This window comes from Rhea pennata, chromosome 2 (genome assembly GCF_028389875.1).
Source record: "Rhea pennata isolate bPtePen1 chromosome 2, bPtePen1.pri, whole genome shotgun sequence".
NCBI lineage: Eukaryota > Metazoa > Chordata > Aves > Rheiformes > Rheidae > Rhea > Rhea pennata.
Genome location: NC_084664.1, coordinates 47,229,946 through 47,252,321, shown reverse-complemented (window position 1 = coordinate 47,252,321; position 22,376 = coordinate 47,229,946). Strand labels below are relative to the sequence as shown.

The 22,376-nt window shown below is 38.8% G+C and overlaps 1 protein-coding gene across 1 annotated transcript in view; it reads right to left on the bottom strand.

Annotated features, from left to right (window-relative positions):
• LOC134136559 (collagen alpha-6(VI) chain-like) overlaps window positions 1-22,376 on the bottom strand; it is a 64,591-nt gene that overhangs the window by 25,098 nt on the left and 17,117 nt on the right. Inside the window, exons 8-20 of the mRNA XM_062568475.1 lie at window positions 21,394-21,978; window positions 18,821-19,396; window positions 14,515-14,864; window positions 12,119-12,197; window positions 10,544-10,689; window positions 10,357-10,449; window positions 8,959-9,012; window positions 6,501-6,572; window positions 5,997-6,023; window positions 3,062-3,106; window positions 2,731-2,784; window positions 1,988-2,050; window positions 738-803 (exon numbers count right to left, since the gene is read on the bottom strand). Coding sequence (XP_062424459.1) covers window positions 738-803; window positions 1,988-2,050; window positions 2,731-2,784; window positions 3,062-3,106; window positions 5,997-6,023; window positions 6,501-6,572; window positions 8,959-9,012; window positions 10,357-10,449; window positions 10,544-10,689; window positions 12,119-12,197; window positions 14,515-14,864; window positions 18,821-19,396; window positions 21,394-21,978 — 2,210 coding nt within the window. The remainder of the gene's footprint in view (window positions 1-737; window positions 804-1,987; window positions 2,051-2,730; window positions 2,785-3,061; window positions 3,107-5,996; window positions 6,024-6,500; window positions 6,573-8,958; window positions 9,013-10,356; window positions 10,450-10,543; window positions 10,690-12,118; window positions 12,198-14,514; window positions 14,865-18,820; window positions 19,397-21,393; window positions 21,979-22,376) is intronic.

Sequence of the window (22,376 nt, the reverse complement as noted above, 5' to 3'; positions counted from 1 at the left end):
TTTAGGTCTCACCCTCACAAGCTTTCATCCATGATGACTTGTATATTATTTTCAAACTACATATCATTTTTGTTTTTCGTTTTTGGGGTTTTTTTAGAAACTAAGTATGATAATAAAATGGGCTATGATTTTTTATTACATTTCTTTCCTTGCAGTATTGTTCAAACATCTCATAAAATTCAGACATCATTTTATTAGCACATACAGAAGTTCTTATGTTCTAATACAGGCCAGAACAGAGTTCATCTGCCACTTCAAGGAAACAGCAGCTAGATAACAAAATATGTACAATGTGTTGATATCCAATGCATTTCCTCCCCAAAACATTTTCAACAAAATCCCTATAATCTATGACTAGAAGTCTCGCAATTTATGTCAGTTTGTGCTAGAACAATGTATTTATCCATATTTGCCAAATCCAGGCAAAGATTGCAATGTATATTCCCTTAGATCTGACCCAGTTTGACAGTCTAGCTCATGAGACTATTAAAAGAAGGACTGTAGTGAAGACTATGCTAATTATTTATTTACTTATTTTACAGTATCAAGTATTTCTCAAAACTTTCTGTTTCAGATACTTTCTGTTCTGAAACTTTCTGTATGTAGACATACACTACAGACTAAAGTACAAAACGAAAGAAAAGAGCTGCTTGGTCGGTGGACAGCAATGTCCTTTACCAGCAATCTTAGAAAACATCCAAATCCTCTCTCTTCGTAATGCAGAGCAATATGCTTACCTGCTGTGCTGGGTTTCCTTTTTCACCCATAGGACCAGAAACATCATTACTAATTCCAGGATCCCCCTAGAAAGTCAAGCAGAAAGCTCAGTGTTTTGTGTGACTACACCTTTATTATTGTAACTACACAGGCAGGGTATGGAAATAGGATTAATGAGATTTGTCTTTGTAGTCAACAAGAAATACACAGACTATTTTAAAAGAAGATATTTACAAGAATATTATGATGTATGCAGTTCTGCAAAGTGCACAAATTTCTTTTGCAAAAATGTGAAGAGAAATATTATCAATAGGCAACAAATCAAACTCTGAAAATGCGAAGCTGTTCTGGCTGCTTTTGTATAAAATGAGCTAAGATCATAACTGGCTGGTGATTTTCAGCAATGGGTTATCCTCGAATGGAGAAATATTCAAGCACTTAATGCTGCAGAAAATGCAGCTGGACCCAGACGGCTGAAATTCTGAGCTTTCAAAGAGGCCGTGTTACTATGACACCTGACTTCTTGTATAAACATTAGACGAGAGGAGTCAACATGTTATCTTTGGTTGTTTGGAACATAGGTCTCCAAGATGCATGTGAAAACACTTAAAGTTATGATACAAGAAGTATGGTGCTTCCACTGAAATGGCAATTTACATTACAATTTACATCCAGAGCAGGGTTTGCTCTGGAATATGCAAGGAAGAAATGTCAGCATGAAGAAGTAACTTTCTTTTGCATCATTATAAATTTCTAAGTGTTTATCACATCTGCTTTACACACTGAAGGTCCTGGGTTCAAGCCCCAGTGGAACCAGCACCAGGAAATCTTTGGGAGGCTGGACTAGATGATCTCCAGAGGTCCCTTCCAACCTTACTGATTCTGTGATTCTGTGAATAAGTTTATGGGGTTTTGAAGTCATTCAGAAATCCCTCTGCAGGGCAGGAAACATGACAGGACTAAAGAGCTCCAGAAGGAGCTATGTTACCCACAGAAAAAAAAAAAAAAATCAGCGAACAACCAGGAGACCTTTGACTTAAACATCTGCTTCCAAGCAACACATCAAAGCATCAGTCTATCTGCAGCTGGAGAATTCAAAACTTCTGTAATACACTATACTCTTTGCAAAGTACTGTGCTGTACAGGATCCTGAAGAACTCTTCAACACATACCATATTTCAGGTAAGTTCATCACAAAATCAAGACAGAAATCAGCATTTGTTGCAATGAAAGCCTTTTCAATCTACCAAAAATGAAGGAGTACACTTACGTGATCTCCTCTTAGACCAGGCTCTCCTCGCTCACCCGATTCTCCTCTGGGGCCTTTTCTACCCTTAAGTCACAAAGACAGCACAAACAATTAGGGTATAGGTAGAGATAGTATCTGGAGTACAGGAAGGTCAGATATCAGCGTAGGGCCAGGAAGATGATCACAGGGCTGGAGCACCTGCCCTATGAGGAACGGCTGCGAGAGCTGGGCCTGTTTAGCCTGAGGGGGGATCTTATCAATGTGTACAAGTACCTGAAAGGAGGGTGTCAAGGGGATGGGGACAAACTCTTTCCAGTTGTCCCGTGTGACAGGACAAGAGGCAACGGGCAGAAATCGAAGCACAGGAATTTCCGCCTGAACATGAGGGGGAATTTCTTCTCTGTGAGTGACGGAGCACTGGAACAGTTGCCCAGAGAGGTTGTGGAGTCTCCTTCTCTGGAGATATTCAAGGCCCACCTGGATGCAACCCTGTCTAACACGCTCTAGGTGACCCTGCTTGAGCAGGGAGGTTGGACTAGATGATCTCCAGAGGTCCCTTCCAACCTTACCGATTCTGTGATTCTATGAACACAGATAGGTTTAAGTCAATGGAGCTACACTGATTTACACCAGGGAGTCACACTGTATTAGAGAATAAGCACCATGTAAAAACAAGTCACAGACATTACAGATTTGTCATTGTATTTTGGAAAGATGACAGTGGTTTCCATGACATTTAAACATTACCATAAAGGATACCTCACCTGTTTTCCTGGCCTGCCTTTCTCACCAGAAGGACCAGGAGATCCATGTTCTCCCTAGACCCATGAAGAGTTAAAAAAAAAAAAAAAAAAAAAAAAGAAGAAGAAGAAGAAGAAGAAGAAAAGAAATGCAAATAATTAATACATGTTCCTTCTTGTAAGTATGGTTCCCAATTGTCCATCAGGATCCAATTTCTGTCAGGTACACAACCCCAAACATTAAACAACTGATTTTTGTTCAGGTTCAAATCCCACTCAAAGCCACCACAATCTGTACTGCTGAACCTTGAGGTAAGCCTCTTTAATTGCATTACATGTTTGAAGTAAAAACTACCTGTTCTCCATCAGTGCCATCAAATCCATTCTCACCATGTTCACCCTGTAGCAATATGCAAGAAACATCCTATTAGCATCAGGAAACTTTCCTCTTTGAACAGGGAGGAAGTCTTTATATAAAAAGAGAAATATTCACCTGCTTTTGGAAATTTGAGTAAGTGGTTATTAATGGCTAGTAAGAATAGCTAAGAATAATAATTAAATTTAAAATAAATAATTAAGAAATTTTAAAGAATTATTAACTTCTAAAATAATTCATAGTTAAGAATAGGTAATATTATGAATAATAGTTATTAAAACTATAGGTCTCTGCTAGAATTTAAATTCAGCTTTGTCATCCGTTAGTTTTTCAAATATTTTTCCAAGCTGTAGCATTTTCACAATCAAAATATATTCCAATATACAGCTGTTAGCATGTGACCTAACATACTGATAATCTTGCAGTTCTGATTTCAAATCATGCATGTTTTTCTATTCATTAACAGAGGTTTTTTTAATCATTTCATACCATGAATGCTGTATTTAAAAGCTGGAAAGAATGGTTGCGATAGGAATAATTATAGAAGATTTCTCTGAGGTCTTAGCACATGTTAAAAAATTTTATTACTGTGTCGGCAAAGTGATGCTTGGTTTCACCAGGATTGATTTTGACATTTGCAATCTAAAACAATGTTTTTCAAAAGGTTAACGTCTCTAAGACATATAAAGGCCAGGTAGCCAAGCTATTCCTGGAATCAGCGCAGTAGCTGTTATAGCACCGAGACTGCAATTTGAAAGGACAGCATTATGAATGCAAATGTGAAATATGAAACGCGGAGGGCTGCTTCTGGCTGACCTAGGAGAAGGGATCAAAGACAACGAAGTCAGCCTATCCTGCCTTTTGCGCCGCATAAACAGCAACCCTCATCCCCACGCTGACAGACACGCTGCTGCCCTCCCCTTCTTTTGCCTGCAGAAACAAATCATCAGATTACAGCCACTCGAAGAAGCCATTTTCTCACAGCCCTCCAAACCTTAGGAAGTTTGCGATGTTAACTTGTTGTGCAAATGAGGAAGGAGGTTTTTGAACAGATTTGAAGCTATGAGACATTTGTTTCACTAAGGTATGCCCTAAAATGTTTCAGACCTGGCCAAATATCGCTCAATTTTTAAGGACACCTTGAAATGCCTCTTTCCTCTTTCTCCACTGAAATAAAAATAAAAGAATTAACCACGATGTTCTCAGTTGTAATAAAGAATGAAATTAGCAGGGACCACAATCATTTTAATACCCTGAAAGCTGAAAGGATAATTAAGAAACCATGAAAGTGGCATAAGACCATGTTCCAGACGCTAGTTAAATCAATAGGAGTCTTAGTCTGATAGAGCTTACAGATACAACCGTTTTGTAAGTTTTGATCTTAAATTGAATTGGGCAAAAACACCCAGTAAAAGTTCCTGAGAGAAATTTCACTTATTTACAAGAGTTTTGAATGTACTACCAGAAAAAATAACTGGCTGTACGTTTTGATACTGATGTTATAAGCAAGCATTTCTTGATTAAGTATTCCAGAAGAATGTTGAACGATGAGTAAAGCAACCATGACTTTTTGTTCTAGTCTTAATTTTTTCCTGTCTCTTTTCATACCTCAGCAAACCTGGGCCAAACTTCACAGTATTAAATACTCAGTATTGCTTTTATTTCCAAATCACTTTATTAAAACCCTTTTCAGCCTTCAATAAATGGTCTCAGTCTTACTAGGTTACCAGTACTGAATCACATTTTTCTATACTGAAAGTTTTGTATTTTTAATTAAAATAAAATTAATGGATATAGTGACACAACATAGTGAAGAAATTTCATTTTTCTTGGATTTCAGTATGGTTTGTGCTGCTGAGGTTAATTGCTCTTTACTGTACAATTCAACTTGAACAAATCAAAAATCAACAACCGGTCTGACTCTCACTATATGTTTCAGATATTTAAGGAAGGACAAACTAGTTAGGGAAAATGCTAGAAAATGAAATAGGAAGGAGTAAATATATGGGAGGATTAAGAAAGTCAGTAGATAGCAGTGCTTCAAATAGAGCTGAAAAACGCTCCCTGAACTTTCCCGCATGTGTAACTGCTCAGGTTTGGAAGCAAAAGCTGTCTAGGAAACATTTAGGAACCTCGAAATCTCAGGAGGGTTGTTATCAAAACACCTGATATAATGTGAATTCCTTTTCACTACTCTGGCTTGCAACCTAACATTATTGTTATAATCTTTCTCTTCCAGACTTCCTATTGCATTAGTAAGTTAATGACAATAACTTTTTGATGAGCAACAATGTTTGAAAGGCTAAATTAGTGGAGTTGTGAGATCTGTGGTTGACGAAAACAGCTGACAGAGAAGTTTGAATAATAAAAAAGTGTCAGTAATCACTCAGTGAAAATGATGTCCAAATCCACAATAAATATTAGTCACAATCTTTCTTCCCCCCTTCTGCTCTGCTTCTTCAACATTTAGAATATAAGATTCATCTGACTTAACTTTAGTCACCCCAAACTTATGTGTCTAGTCAAAACTAGTTAACTAGGATTTCTCTAGTCAAGTGAGACAACCAGATAACAACCATTCCCATTTCTGTTTAACATCTGAATGACTGTCTTGACAGATGATTCCAGCTGCTAGTGAGCACTCTTCCTTTCCTGGGAACTACACTAAATCAAGTGCTACCATGTTAAAAGTTCGATACAAATAAGACTGCGGTTTTCTAATAGTGTGGCACTTAACAGCTCACACTTAGATCCATTTTTATACCACCACAGGAAAAACACGTGAAATATCCTGATGGTTTTACACTGTTTCCCTTTAGTGTTGTTATTTTCGTCTTACAAGATAACATGAACTTAGTAAGGAGCAGAGCACTGTTCTCCTTTCAGAAAAGTGGCCACATGTAAGATTACATACCTGGCTTCCCTGATAGCCTCGGGACCCCTGAAATGAAAAGTAAATATGGATGAAATTTGGTGAAAGTATTTTTTTTGAGCTTGAGAAGCACCCTGCTGCATAGGGGCATGTAGCATTACATTGGCTCAGTATTTGCAGTTCCTACTGGAAAGACATATATTGCCACACAGGGAATTGAGCCCTTTCCTGTAGGAAGATGGTGCAGCCATCATTTTCATTCCTGTCCTGTGAAGCTTTTTCATTTTTACCCAAGAACAGCCTGGAGCTGGTGGTGGAAAAGTAACCGGCAAGTTGCTGAGTCAGCAAACTCCCTAGCCATTGGCCCATGCTGTGGGTCTGCAAAGTACCTCTCAAAAGAAGACAGCAAAAATTCTCTGCTATTCTGACAGTTGGGTCCTGCTCTCCATCCATGCTCCAGGAAGAAAGCACAGCCATTTGTCCTCACTACTGAGAACAGGTTTGTGTGAAACAAGATTAAAAAATTTTTCAAAGTGACATACTTGCCTTACGACCTCTGGCACCTGAACATCCCCTGTCTCCTCGAGTCCCATTGAAACCGGCTGGACCTCTCTCCCCCTGAGGAGCAAGCAGAAATACAATGCTGGTCACTGGTTATATCTGTCATGAGATTAAGATTAAGGCAAAACAGAATTAAATATCACCATTCACTACACTAAGGACACACTTGGAAGTCACTGGGAATTTTTATACTGACTTTAAAGGGCTTTGAATTATTCTCTGCAGAGATCAGTGCACTACCAGTTTGAGTTGCACAGTGGTTGTCTGCTCTATCACGGCATGTTTAGACTGTGGTGCCAATTTCTGACTGAAATGTTTGAACTCGAAGGTATGGCACTTCAGTAGTTTGGTTTTAACAGAATATTGAATGCCTTCCCTTCAGTCACAGATTTTTGAAGGCTTTGAATGCTTTTATTCCCTGTACTTAAAAAAATTTAGAAAGAGAGCAACATCTCTGAGCAGCCTCCAAAATTTTTCAGAATCTCTTAAAATTTCTGTCTAAAAAAATGTAAACAATGACAGAGTAAATTACAGCGAACACAGAGCAGGCATGACAGCTCCTATGCTAGTATGAAAAAGAAGATAAACCTAGAGAGCCTAAGATCAGCAGAACAGGGACAATTTCTGCACTGTTTTTTCTCCTCTTTCAAAGAAATGCCTCTCTCTAAAGTTGCAAAGGTACAACATGGACCACATTGCAGCCTCAGTTAGAAAATGATGCCACAGCACCACACTATGGTATTAAAGTCCAAAAGCCAAAAAGGCCTGGCTCCATGGCCTATGTGATGCTTTAAGACTAATTTCTGAGACGAGTACTACGGCGTGATAAACCAATGCTGTCAAGCGTTGTTTCCTCAGTCCCTCTCCTCTCGTTTTGCCATCTTCTCCAGCCTATTATCAGCACAGTCTGCTTTTTGTTATGTATTTTATTACACACTGTTGCTTTGGATGCTTAAAATTCTTTCAGCAGGAGAGAAGGTTAGCCCTTAGTAGGGAAAAAGTGCCATATGAAATTCACTTATTGGCTTCACTTCCAGGAGTTGAAGGGACTTTCCGAAAGCGTGGCAATGGCTTCTCTTCATCCCTCCACAGTAATAAGAGGGAAAAGAAAGGGACCAAAAAATCAGGAACAAGGTTTCTGTCACGTATCTTTTTCATTAGGTTGTCCTGGATTCCCAGAATGTCAACAATAGAATTTCAATTCCTCCCCCCCCCCCCCCAAAAAAAAAAATCAGAATTATTTTCACCTCAGATCACTGCAAAAGGACAAGATTTAGAATCTTCTTTCAAATCAAAATGCAATGGTGAAAAATTTGTGGCACTCATATTTCAAGGTATTCAAAACATTTTACACTAAAAAAAAAAAAAAAAAAAAAAAAAAAACTCTCACTTATCACATGGCATTCATATCTGGAAAGAACTGTGAAAATAATTCTATTCCTGAGTAAGAAAGACAAATATTTTTAAGTCACTCTGGAAATCACTTATGTGGGACTTCATCATGTCAGTTAGCAAATGAGGCCCTTGGTTAAGAATAAAAGATTTCTAGGAAAGCAGTTCCAGAAGCAACAACTTTCCAATGAAACTGCTAAACTACTATTACAATGTGCTTTCTTGATAATCTTAGATGAGAACTGTTCTTTCCCATTCCTGCCTTCTTCTGAACAGACAGCTGGCTTGCCCCATGCAGCCTCACCAGGGCAAGTTCAGGTTAGCCAATCTACACTGAGAACAGGATTTTCTCCAATGTGGATTGTATACTTTTGTATAGAAGAAAAATCCTAGGCTCCTTCTTCATTTGCAGGCTTCTCCCGTGTAGTTAGGAGTGATGTTCAAGTCATATGGCTGCAATGCTGTAGATCTACTTCTTTGTTTAGTGCTAAGAAAATTCTCTCTCGTTCTTTGGGGAATTTTTGTTTGCTTGTTTGCTTTGAGAAGCAAAAATGGAAGAAATAAATATTTCCAGTGGATTGGGGTATGGCTTGTGTACATTATGCTGAAGTTTATGGAAGGATTAACTCACTGCAAAAGATTTGGGAAACGCATCAAAACAATAATCACAAGCTACAAAACTTAACTTTGTTATTCAGTTATAAAACATGCATTCATGCTAAGAAGGGAAGCGATGGTCTTTTCTGTGAGAACTGCCAGCACAGAATCTGGCAACTGTCCACTATGAGAAATAAGTATATGAGTTAGCCAAAAATATGCCAGATAAAAGCTGTTGGATGATTCTGTCTAACCAAGTCTGATTCCAGATGAGGAGCTGTCACTAACTATGGTAAGGTACAGGCACACAGAGAACTGAGCGCATATATTTTACCTTCAGCTACATACTACTTAGACACACTTGGGTTAGTATTGACGAGCACTGAATAAGTAAGTGCAGACAGATTCAGACACCAACTAGTATCACCTTATCAGGAAGAAACTGTTTACTTACAGTCCCACCTTCCTCACCAGGATGGCCAGGAGATCCTCTGTAACCTGTACTTCCCTGAAAACAGGAACATAAGAGATAAGTAATACTGCTCTCCAAGCATACTAACTTCATTACTCTGCAGATGCAGACAGAAGAAAATTCTTGAAAACTAGATCTGGCTATGCCGAGGAGAGCAGGCTCCACCTATTGCATTTACACAACCACCATGGACAGTCCTGTATACTTGACTTGACTGTGGAAAGAATAATTACAATAATAACAAATGACATTATTTCAGGGAACTGTCTGGTTAACAGAGCTCACTGCGATATATGGTCATATATCCTTTTTAGGGGGCTGGAAAAGGAAGCAACACATAGTGATGAAATTCTAAGGTGAAGCTATAAAAACCTAAGGAGCTGAATATTACTGAGGACAAAGACATCATAATATTTTACAAATAATTTAGGAATATTATAACTTTACATTGGAAGTGATGCAAATCTCATCCTCTCTGGAAAAAAGACTTCTATGAACAGACAGAAAAGTGAGCACAATAATCCAGAGATGTCTAAATAAAATACAAAGGTGTTAGAAGATTAACAGGAGCAATGAAAGAAATCACTACATTGGTTTATGAATAAATACTAGAACTACACCTTTGCTAACAGATAACTAATAATAGATTTGATTACAACTAGATAAACAAAAAGTGTGAATTGCAAATATAATTTTTTTAGACTGCCATTGGGATATAAGTAGAAATAATGGAATGAAACAATGGAATAATGGAATGAAATAAAGGAATGGACAAGTGGAGGTTACATATACTAAAAATCTTAATAACACGGTCTATTAGCATGCTGTAGAAGTAGTGAAATCTGAAATGCTTCAACGGCGTATAGCAGACAATATAAACATTAAAGCAGATAATGTGGATTTTTGAAGTGCTGTCCTGGATGAGGAGAGGATATTTGAAATTACCAGGACACACAAAAGAAGGATGGGGCAGGCATCTAGTGAAGAAGGAATTTTATACTCTCAGATTACCAGCTGCAAGTATTCAGTTCACAGCAGCTGATAAGGCTCTTGGTTAAGAATTTATTTTTAAAACTCTTTCCATTTTTCTACTGTCGAACTGGTGAAGGAGAACACTCAGTGACCATCACCAAAAAATCCACAATGCCACTTACTATGCATCTTACTATGTATCATTATTGTGCTAAATGACTTTCATTCCAAAAAAATTTTGCAATAGAACATGCAGCAGAGAAATGATTGTATTGCATGTTTTCTTCTTTATCTGTCCTAACAATAAGGGCTGTGAGCACTTGCATATTCACTCTAAGTTTTTACAAAATAGAAAATACCTGGAAAAATAAAGCATTTCTTGAGCAGTGTCTGTCTTAGCTCTCCTACCTTCCTTCCAGGGTGTCCCCGGCCACCGTGATCACCATTTTCTCCAAGGCATTTACAAATAACATTACAGCATTTCCTTTCTGCAATAATATCCTGAAAAATGATAAGCAATATCTCACTTATGAATAATAGATTACAAAACAAAGCCTGGCTTTTTTCCTTTTTTTATATATAACAGAAGACTTACGAGGTTTCTCTGCAAGATGCTTGCAATATCTGCAAATCCAACACTCAGAGGTTCGTTGTATCCAAACCCTCTGCCAAACTCTATTTCTCGAAGTTCAGTCAAGTTCTGTGTATTGTCCATGCCAATTATTAAAAGTGCATCAAGACCTTCAATGTAAGCACAGATTTAAATTATTGAATGCCTGAACTATATTAAGTGACACTATGATTATATATGAAAGCAGGTCCCTAAAAGACTCCTAACAGGTTTTATGGCTTCAACTCAGTATGCTGAATGAAAGCCATTGAGAACAACGTATGAGACAGAAATCCAAACCAGAAAAATTTCTAGTTAACTTCCCTTTCCCACTTATTAGACTTGGCTGACACTTTGGCCTCTGAGCTAACTTCAATGCCAAAATGGTTGTTTTTACCTTGCAGAAGCCAGAGGTGGGTCTAACTCAGGGCCTGTCCCAGCTGCTACTGGCACTCACAGGCTGGGATCATCCCAGGCCCTCTGGCATCATTTCCCAATCATGGACAAATGAGTAGCGGATGAAAAGGGAAATCAAAGCTCTGTACTTGGCCTAGGACATTTCCACAGTTGGTGATAGCCTCAGAGGATTTCTGTCTGCCTTCACTTACTGGATTACATGTCTATACAAATGGATTTCAGGGATCCTCCTACTTCCATTTATTTGACCTTTTCCGGCAACAAATAAAGACAATTTCATTTTAGCGCCCAAGTGAATTGTACTATATTTTTACAACACATTTTAATAGGTCTTGAAAATTTTGTTTTTGGTGTAGTTAAATCTTTGGCCTTTCTATATTACATTTGTCATTGGAGTAAAATATCTGCACAAGAAACTGGGTTTGATGCAGAAACCTAAGAGCAGAAAAGAAAGAAATAGCAAAATGGTGCTTGAGATACTACAAACTGAGGCCAGTTTTTCTCTTCGTCAACTGCTGTTTCTCTTCATAAGAAAATCTCTGCCCCCCTTTCCCTCTTAGGTGGACACCTTTTTTCCTTGCTTTCCACTCTCCTCACCACCTGCACTCTAGACAGTGGGAATTTTGTACCATGTAGTGATCTGACTAAATGGCCTCTGTTTGATGGAGCAGTGCTGGGAAGGTTCAAGCCAGAGGAGCACAAAAAAAGGAGTGATTTTCTGTAGTGAAATTCATTTGAAGGCCCATTGCCTCCTGAAACCCTCTATCTGCCCAAAGCTTAGATTTAGTCTCTGTTTTATTTCCACTTTAGGTCAGCCTTGCCAAAGGTTCTGACATAGATCAGAAATACAACTTAAATAAACCGCAGGATTAAAAAAGCCATCTCTTTTCATTCAATATACCAAAAATATCAGCTCAAGAGCACAACCAAGATGAAAACCTGCTTATCAATACTTGGAAGAGACAACAGTTATGAGTCATCAGGAAGACTAGTTCACATGGAGAAGCAAGCACTCTCCCAGTGACTCCTGAGCAACGTCGTGATCTTGGAGAGTCATGATATGCAGAGAAGTAGCAGTGTGGGAGCAGTGCCCTGGCCAGTGGGGCAGTAGGATTTTGGAGTGTCAACACTGTGCAACAATACCTTTGAGGCGAAGGGAGTTGGCTGCTTTTCTTAGATTTTCCAGTGAATCATCCAGCCCATCCGAAAATACTAACAGAACCTGTCAGGAAAAGGAGCAACACTGAATTACTTGGCAAAAGAGATTAATAAATAGGGCCACTATAAAAATTAAAAATTTGCATTGAAATCTGACTATTAAAGAGTTCAATTTACAGTAAACCATGCCTTAGGTATGTATGGCAGGAAAAGTGCTCAGAACAGCACATAAAAACATTTTTTCCCTGACAGCACCCTCATTTGAGGGATTTGTCTTGCTGACCACAGTTCTTAGCATTGCTATTAGTTGCATTATACCTACCACTCCCCTAGAGTGCTAGGCTGAAGGCCAATTCTGCTGTGACTTATACCTTGAAGTGTTTTTTCTTATGTCACAGGAGTTCTCTTATATGTGAATGTGCACAAGAATTCAGAGCAAGAATAATTTCCCTTTCTGGAAAAAAATTCCTTTCTGCAGCCCCCAGTTGGATATGTCACCTGAGCCACACCAGGGAGTACATCCTGTCATGGTACTATCTTCTCTCCCCACAGACTTTTGGGTTGCACCATCCCACACCAGTCTCTGTGGACTTTTTCCTGTTAAGGCGTAAGGCTTAGCTCACTCTTACTAAGGATGCTAATGTTGACCCTCTGTGTTCATAGTGGAGAACTGGACTATAAATGTGCAAATACTTTACAGATTGCTGGAAAAAAGATTGTAGATCTGAACTTAGAATCAAAGAATCATAGAATCAGTAAGGTTGGAAGGGACCTCTGGAGATCATCTAATCTAACCTCCCTTGGTGATTTTCTAACAATCTCTTCAATTTAAAAATATGGTGGAAAAGAAAAGAAAAGTGTTAGCTCATTTTACATATATACGTGTGTATGTATACAAAAACATACATACACTCACAGACACATTTACAAAGCTTTTACTTTTTAAATCTCTTGCTGGTATACATCTGAGTCTTGCTCTGTCAAAGATGCTGGAATTAGGACCAGATTCTTTACTGAAAATTAAATAACAAAAGAAGAAATGCAAGCAACAGAATAATCACTACACCTGATGAGCTTTAGAACGGATAAACTTCGGAGAACAAGTGTTCTCTAGCTCAGGACCCTATGAAGATTAAATTGTGATTTCAAGTCTATTCTAAAAATCTTGTATTTACAATTGGCACATAAATAGTATCACAAAGGAAAACTAATCCACTGTGAGATGTACATTCTATTCATTTCTAGTAATAATGCATGAGCAGAGAGGAATCTTGCTTAACTCTGATCCTCCCTGGGGATTTAAGAGAATTGGCAATTAGGAGAAAAAAAACACTGTTTTTATTTGTACATCAAACAAAATCTCTCTAGCAAGACTCAACAGAAGCAGTATCTCATATGGCCATGTTCCCTATTCAGAGGAAAAATGACATTTTAAGAAATATTTGGAAAAAAGTTATATATGCTGAAAAATATAGGATGCCCACTTTCATCTGAAAGCAAAGGAATTTTTAACAATTCCAGGAATTTCAGGTGTTCCAGGAACACCTCACATCAAATTAAAAATAACACTTAAAAAAAGAATTAAAACAAGGAACATCATAGAGAAATTGCTTAATGTATTGACAAGGGCTAAACTGTCTTTCCTCAGTAGAAATACATTCTTGGATGGAGACCTTTGTAAGCGATCATATCAAAATAGCTATTACTGCACATACACTGTGCTTTACTGAGTCAGTGCTTTAATAAGAATAAACTACCAGGGCAATGATCCTGAAAAATTATAATGTGATCTAATTTTCATTCAGCTAAGTGGAAAGATCCCCCATTCACTTCAGCAAGACTGGATCAAGCCCCATACTTCTCCCTTTACCTCATTTCAAGATGGATGAGATTAACAATGTCTACATCCATTTTTCTGACTGCCGGTTATCTCTGGACAGAACTTGACTCTTATTTGGAATTATTTAACAGATTAGCTACACAAGTTAACCTCTGTAAACAAAGTTCTTGGATTATATTTTCTGTGACTTCTTAGAGCTCTCACTACTCAGGACAGGGAATGGGGATCAGGATTCGGAATTTCTAAAGCAGAACTGTTTCCACTACACAAAGTGCAAAGGTTCCCAGGCAGAAGAAAGACTGTTTCCTGTGGGAATGCTTGTGATCATAGGTATTAACCCAGATGTTATCATCTCACTACAGGAATGCTGACGGAACAGGAATTGACATATGCAGTTATACGAAGATGAATGGAAGAGCTTATTAGACTTGCCAGTTCCCGATCTATCTTTTTCCCTCGAGTACTCAGTATTAAAGTCAGCAAACTTTAAACTCTAACAGTTTTTCAACACAGAATCACATATATTCACACATTGATTTACCTTCACTTTAGCAGAGGTCACACTAAAGAACTTCTCCCAAAGTGCCTGTAAGATGTCTGCGTTAAGGTAGGTGTCTATAGTAGTTTGTGCATCTAAGAACTTATGGATGATCTCTTCATTATAGTCTTCAAAATCAGAGTCAAAGATGAATTGGTTGGTCTGTGACAAAGCTTGGAACTTGAACCTAACATTAACTGGAGAGCCAATATTACAGCTGACACTGGGCAGTGATTTCATCTGGAGTAGAAGTTTGGGGAGGAATGTTTGTAATTTCTGTTTTAGATGCAGTGTGGATACTGGCCGTACGCTCCCTGAAATATCAATTCCTATAGAAAGATCTATGTTGCAATCTGTGAAGAAAACAGAAGAAAACAGAAACCATGAACATATGCTATTTCTTACCTTGTCTTTTGTCAGAACCAAGGCACTTGAACAAAATTCAGTATGATGGATTCAAAAGCAGAAGTCAGAATCAGAGAACCAGGTGTTCCACAAATATAAACTGCTGTCAGCCCACCTCTATCAGTGCGGCTATGTCACTTGCAGCTACTGATGAATGAACCTTTATTACTTGATATTTGTACAGATTTTTTGCCGATTTTGCAGATTAGATTCTCACCAGAGGCCTAGTCTTGCAAATGTTTCTATGGGCTTTGCTATTGGTTGTGAACGTGCAATACATATTCCAGTTGCAACAGAAAGCTTGCTGGCTGGCTGCACTTCGTCACAAGATGAGACGATGCCCATAAATGAGAAACAATAGTCCAGAGAAATAAATCTAAGAGAGAGGAGCAGAATGCAACATCATATACCCACTGTGAATAACAGCTGCTGTAAAGTATGGGCTACCTCAGTTATGGAACTGCTTGCCCAGCTGCCAAAAATAACAGCAAATATTACAGTGTAGTTATTTTTTCCCCCTAGATCATATTGCCCTGGTCAAGCAACTAAATTACTTGGCTAGTTTCTTCTGTACTTTGATTCTTCATGTTTTATGCTGAAGTTTATTCTGTGCCCCTAGCTGCATTATCATCAATCATCGTTGTCTTTGCAAGGAAGGCTGAGGTGTGCAATTTTATCTGTAAAACAATGCACTCCCTAATTTTGTTTCTTCTTTGCCCATTGGCCCTGGAATACTTTTTAAAGACAGAGTTGTTTCCTGTGTTTGTTCGTTTGGGTTTGTCCTTATTGATCATATTTCCCCATAAGGTTTGTTCCAGTTCTCTGTTTTTTGCTCTCTCATTCATAGCTCCCTTTGTGGGAGGGGAACCAAGCAGATGAAATAAATGAATGCAATGGAGAGAGCACACATATAGACTCTAGAAGAGAAAATAAAGGGAATTGTTTGGGGTTTTCCTATTTGCTTCAGTCACTACAGAATCAGAAAGAAAAGGCCCAGGAAAGGTGAAAAAGCATTCAGCTATTTATCGCTTCAAATAAGTCTGGGTATGATTTCATCTCAGAGTGTTTGGCCATGATTATGTTTCAGGATTTCCACCTGCAGTACAAACCACCCTCTAGAAAGCACAATCTGCTGTTAAGCAGAATGAAAATCTTTAAATGCAAAAGGTCATAGTGAATGAGTTCTCAGGGCTATGAAATCTGACTTGCCTTAAGTCTTGGAGCAGAAATCTTTATAGCTTTCATTTATTTAGGCAACAACATGAAAAAAACTTCCCCTAAATAGCTAAATACATCTTTAAATATATATAAATATATATAGAGAGAGACACACACACATATATATCAGTCAGGCCCTTCAGCTAGGCTGTAAGGGCTGCATGTCTTACTTTCAAATTCACAGAACATCTGCGATGGAAAGATCACCATCAGTTCAGGGACCTGTGCTATTCTACTTGTATATCAATGTTTCTGATTAAACATTTCCAGGAACTTTAAATTCAGAATTTTTCTTCCAGCATGTGCTCATGCCTAGTACACACAAAGTATGTTTTCACAATGAGGTTTTTCTGAGGTCTGAGTCTTTTCAACCAGAGTTTGGAGGCAGTGCAAAGGGCAACCATGGACTCACCAGTTTAGTGTGGACAAGTGATCATGCAGACCACTTAGCTCTTGACACACTCGTGTGCCCTTGCCATTGCCCAGTGTACCAGCAATAGTGATATCAGAACAGAAATAAAGCATTAACTTTTGCGCTGTCACACTGTGTATGAGAATGTGCAAAACACTTTCCTGAAGGTATTCTGTATTCTGCAGATGATTTGTATTTATTTTCAGAAGAAAACACCTGCTTTGTATAGCTAATCTCTTTTTTCTAAATCACCTATTCTCCCACACGCATCCATGTTATTAAACTAATCCCTCTCACTGCTACCAAAGGTATCTATTTTCCCCTGTCAATCTTCCACACCTGCAATTCAATTCTTTTTAAAGTCTAACAATTTAAAAGAGGGTGACTGGCAGAGAGTGGATTTATTACAGGAAAGAAAGTCAGTGAATACAGGTAAACAGAAGACAGAGGCCAAAATAAAACAGGTTTCACAAGAAATTTGGTCATCATTTTATGAGATGAATTTATCCAGAACTTAAAAATAAATACATATATTAGTGAGATTAAACCCAGCACGTCTTCCTCAACTTTTTATCTCTCTAAACTACTGTGCCTGTATACGTCAAGCTTACTGCTACATCTCCTGTTAACAACAGGAGCTGCTACTGCATCAGCCATGGTCATGCTGTTCCATAGCAGTGCACCCCACTTTCCCAGCAACAGTCTCTGCCTCTGTTTCTGGAAGACAAGGGACGCCTTGTCAGGTAGAGGCTTGCTCAGCTCCAGATGGGAGAAAGGGGGGATGGGGAGAGGCTGGTGCAGAGTTTACTTTGATACAGGCCCTGCTGTTCTTCTCCTTGAAAAATCTCATCCATGAAGACCACCTGAGCAGAGACTGTTCATACAACGAGCAGTTCCTCGCTTTGGCAGGGAAGGCTCCCCTCTCTTCAGTTTGCCTCCAATACCCCAACAAAAAAGCAGCCAGTTTTGATGTGTTTAAGAACTCACAGGCCCAGGGTGCAGCAGAGGCAAAGCCTCCTTTACCTGTTTAGTTGTTGTTACAGAAAGTCTTCAACTAGCAGTGTCATCACCACAATTTGCCTTTCTGACAGTGGATTTGTGATCACTAAGGGAATGAAACCTGGAAAGCTGTGGTGAACCAGTTTTAGAACATGTATCCAACACACGTAAACCATGATATATATAGTGAAAGTACAGGGAAGACAACACAAAGGTTTAAAGGATAGTCCTATGAGAATGGAAACATAGGAAGGACAGAGAGAGAACTGCTCCAGCATTGCCTCTTCCTGCTGTTCCCAGGCAACGCCATCAGCTTACCCACAGCAGGTCACCCTCACCTTCAATAGAGGAAGAACTCAGCTTTTTAATTTGTCATTCACTACATATTTCTCTTGCAACTTTGCAAACAGACCTACAGTTTTATCTTTTAAAATTCTAATGTACGCATGCCAGTTATATAGTAAAGACCAGAGTGTGTGTGTTTCTTGCTTCAAGCTTCCCACGTGACAAGCTGATTGATACTGCAGCATCAAGTTGGACTAAATTCAGATGCAATAGCATCCGACATCTGATAAAAGTCACTGCATTAATCGAAAGTACACCTGAGCTTTTATTTTCTTTAGGGTTGGGAGCCTCTCAGTCTGTGGAGCATCCTTGGAACAGCAACTAAACTACTATTACCACCAGGAAGATGTAGTAAAAGGTATCACATTCCTATACAGAGAGAGTCTTTTGCTAGGCTCTCAGCCTTATTGTGGATTTGCTCTTCACACTTTGCCAGCAACTCCCGCCCTGCAGGTTGGATTTTCTCACACACTCTCCCTGCAGTGTATTTCTATTGGAAATAAGCTTTGTCAACAGCTGCTGCTGCCTCAAGTCTCACTGAAGCAATAAGATCAGATTCAGCTGTAGATGACTCAAAGTTAGGTTTTTGAAGGTTTTAAAATGCTGCTAAATTGGCCATTTTCTCTTTTGCGATTAGGATGTCTATGGTGAGTCTGCTCTGGATCCTTTTAGACAGTGAGGAACTACAATATGAGTGCTAGATGCGAAGCACCGTCTCACCTCGGAAGCCATTTACTATAGCAGAGTGTAATGATTCTTGACTGAATTAAGGTGTGAGACAAGAAAGTTGCAAGACAGTAACCAGAGCAAAGCTCTTCGGTAAAACAGTTGAATTGCTTCCAAGCTGGCTCTGGTACCTTTACCAAGGACTGTATGTAGCCATATGGATACACATTATCATATACCCAACAAAAAGGTTATGTTGCTTACCCTGGCTAGGAGAATCTCCAGATTCACAGACCTCATCAACAATATTTCTCTTGATGGTTCTCAATGCATCAAAGTTCTCCACTGTGAACACTCTCCTTGCATCACCAGCTATTCGAAGCAGCTCAAAATTGTTTATAATCCCTATGCCAACTGCAAAGACATGTATCCCAATGGTCCTCAGAGCCAGCGCTGCATCCTCCACATTGTCATCAGAGTACCCATCTGTAATCACAACAAGGCTCTGTGAGACTCCTTGGCTATTGCGGCCTCCATTGGCAGGCTCAAAAAGGCTCCGGACAAACCTCAGCCCTTTGCCAGTGAATGTAGAGGACTGCAACTGCTCAATGCTGTCGATCTGTTCCTTTATGATGGCGTTGGTATAGAAGTCATTAAGAGAAAATTCTTTTTGGGGGTCTTGGCTATACTGGACTACCCCAACATGTACTTTATCCTTAGAAATAACAAAACCGTCCACAATTTCCTTCATGAAGGTCTTCATGATTGAAAAGTTATTTTTTGATATGCTTTCGGACCCATCTATCAAGAATACCAGATCTGCCACTTGATTGCTGCAAACTTAGGAAAAAAAGAGAAAAAAAAGAAAAAAAAATTAGCAAAGGATGTAACCTTGGCAGCATTTAGCCTTCTGCTTGTGCTTTTTCATGTAAAACTAGCCACATGAGCTATTCAATGACAGGCCATTCAAGGCCAATCCTCATTTATCTTTCTTCACCTCTTCATCCTTTGTGCAGTATCAACTTGCAAAAGAAATCAGTTCTTTACATGCTATCTAATAAAAGGCTGAGAGAGACACAAGACAGAGCTTATATCTGAAGTCAAACCCTCAGATGAGGAAGGTCAGACTTTACGTACCAATGAAGTAAAGTTAGATTAACCACCCCACTCACTGCTCTCTATCGTCTTGCTACCTAAAGGGCCACTGCGAAGAAATATCACTTGAACTGCTTGACTACCACGAAGGAAGACAGTGTGTTAGTACCCTTGAAGCTGAAGCAATTCTCACACACCATTTTCATTGCAGAAGCAGAGCTACCCAATGCTTTGATTGGCAGCTTCTCTTCAAATTGTCAGAGTGACATTTAATTGGATCTAAAAATTCTTTGTTGGAGAGAACCTGATACTGTATATTGTGGAAGAAAAAAAGACAGGGTGTAAGAGAAGCCGTCTTTCAGAGCAAAATACACTAGGGAAGGGAAATCTTTCTACAGGTGTTGTAGCTGATTTGATAAATGGCCGTTCTCCAAGCCCAAAGTGTACTTGATAAGAGATACACTGGGAAGCATGTGTCAAGGTGGGGGAAATCATACACTTTATACACTCTTATCACTGAGTGCCACATGTCAGTAAAGGAAAACCCTTTGGATTTTCAGCAGACAATGTTTTCGCACATATTGGTTACAGCTCTGGTTGCTATTACTGCAATTTCACATATACCATCCTAAGTGATATTGTGATATTTTTCTCTTAACATAGGTGAACCTCTAAATCTTGAAAATTTACATCTTAGAGCTTAATTTTTACACAGTACAAATTGTCTGTCCAAAAATCAGACACAAGTGTAGAAATTCTTAGAAGCTCTCACAGCAATCACAACAAAGAGTACGGAAGAAAAGTGTTTTCATTAAGAATGTACAAAACTTCCAAATGGACAGTTCTGGTGCAAGCCTGACTAGAGGAAAGTTTTTATTTCCCATAGAGCCATAATGCCTACCTTTACCCTGGAAGCGCAAGAATTTACATCCTTTTCATTTTTGTTCAAAAAGAGAGATGCAAAAGCTTTAACTCAATAGCATTCCCTTGTTGCAATGTAACGGAGTAACATTTGAGTGACATATCCTATCTATTCTAACACTTCAGGAAATGCACAAGGCATCACGGCACAGAATCCTGTTCATTTAGGTGACTATGGGAAAGAAATCAGAAAAGGGAAATGAGTGGAGAGGAGCAAGAAATTCTTTGACTTTGAAGATTAAATCCATCAATTTCAACCCCTTTTCTGTCTACAGATCAAAAAACAGTTGATTCTGCCCCAAAACATCTTTCTATGCAGGAAAAAACATCATCTAATCTCCAACGAACTTTTAATAATAAGTTAATAACACTGACATTGTAAACTTCATGTCTTCTAAACAGAAAAGGAGAAAAATAAGAAGGGTGGAAGAGAGCAAACAGATACAGAATCCTCCCTCTTGAAGAGGGTCTCTGTATAGCAGAGGACACAGGTCACACTGAAGTGGAAAGGGTGCATTCATAAGGAACTCTCTCTCTTACAAGTGAAGGAAAAATCGCCAAGATGACTTAGATGACATCTGCCTCCATTCACCAGCATAAGCAACCTCTTGAAAATAACTGATGGAAGCACATTAATAGAAGGCATCTTTTGAGATTAGATCTTGACATATTCTGTATTTCAAACAGGAAACTCTCTCTAAACTTTTCCACCCATCCTCCCATTGTCTCCACGCGCTATTTTAAATACAGTTCCTGTTTTGAACAGCCTACACCAGCTGTAGAAAAAAGACATTATAGCTGTGTTCGGAAGTTTCCTTTACCTGGCTGAGATTTCTCACACACTACTTGCTTAAGGTTTTCATGTATGCTTTCCAGTGAATCATAGCTTTGTGCAAAGAATAATTGTTCTTGATCTCCAGTAATCTCTTGAAGTTCTGCTCTGCTTGCTGTGCTCACTCCAACAGCAACCAAGTTGATTCCATCTTTCTTCAAAGCTTTTACGGCTGCAGGAAGGTTGGCTCTATCTGATGGTACAGTTGGTTCATCAGTAATAAGAATGAGGATCCTGGTGACAGCAAGAGAAGATGCACGCCCACCACAGTTCACACCAAATCTCTGCCTGGCAAAGCTCAAAGCTCTTGCTGTGAAGGGCTGGCCTGGCAGAGGCTTCAAGTTCAGTATTGCTTCTCTGATCTGAGACTTGAAGAAGTATGAATTAAGTGAAAAATGCACCTTCTGTTCAGAGCTATACACCAAAACACCAAACTGAACTTTGTCCACTGCAACCACTGAGTCATTAACTACTGCTTCCATAAGACGCTGCACATTCTTGAATTGCAGGTCTGTAACGCTGGACGATCCATGCACAACAAACATGATATCAGCAACTTCTGCCCTTTTGCACACTGTTATAAGTGGAAATAGAGGAAACAAAGAAACAAGGTTATAATTCTATAATTCTGCCTCTCCCTCCCCCATTCCTGTGTAGGGATTTTTGTTCCCATATTCCAGCTGAAACCAAAAAGTGCAAACACACTGAGGAAGCCTAAACAGAAATGCTTAGATGTTTTGAAATGCTTAGAAAAAAAGGAAAATATTTATCTATTGGCTTATGAGGAAAAGAATAAGATTATAGCCTACAAAAAAAAACAGGCCCATGTTCTGATATCACGTTTCATGCCACTGTAACTGTATATTATCACAAGGGGAGAGATGTTAGAGTCCATCATAAACATGGAAAGCAAAACCTGTCCTTATAAACACTTAACAGGAAAAATGACAAAAGCAATCTAAAAAGAACATA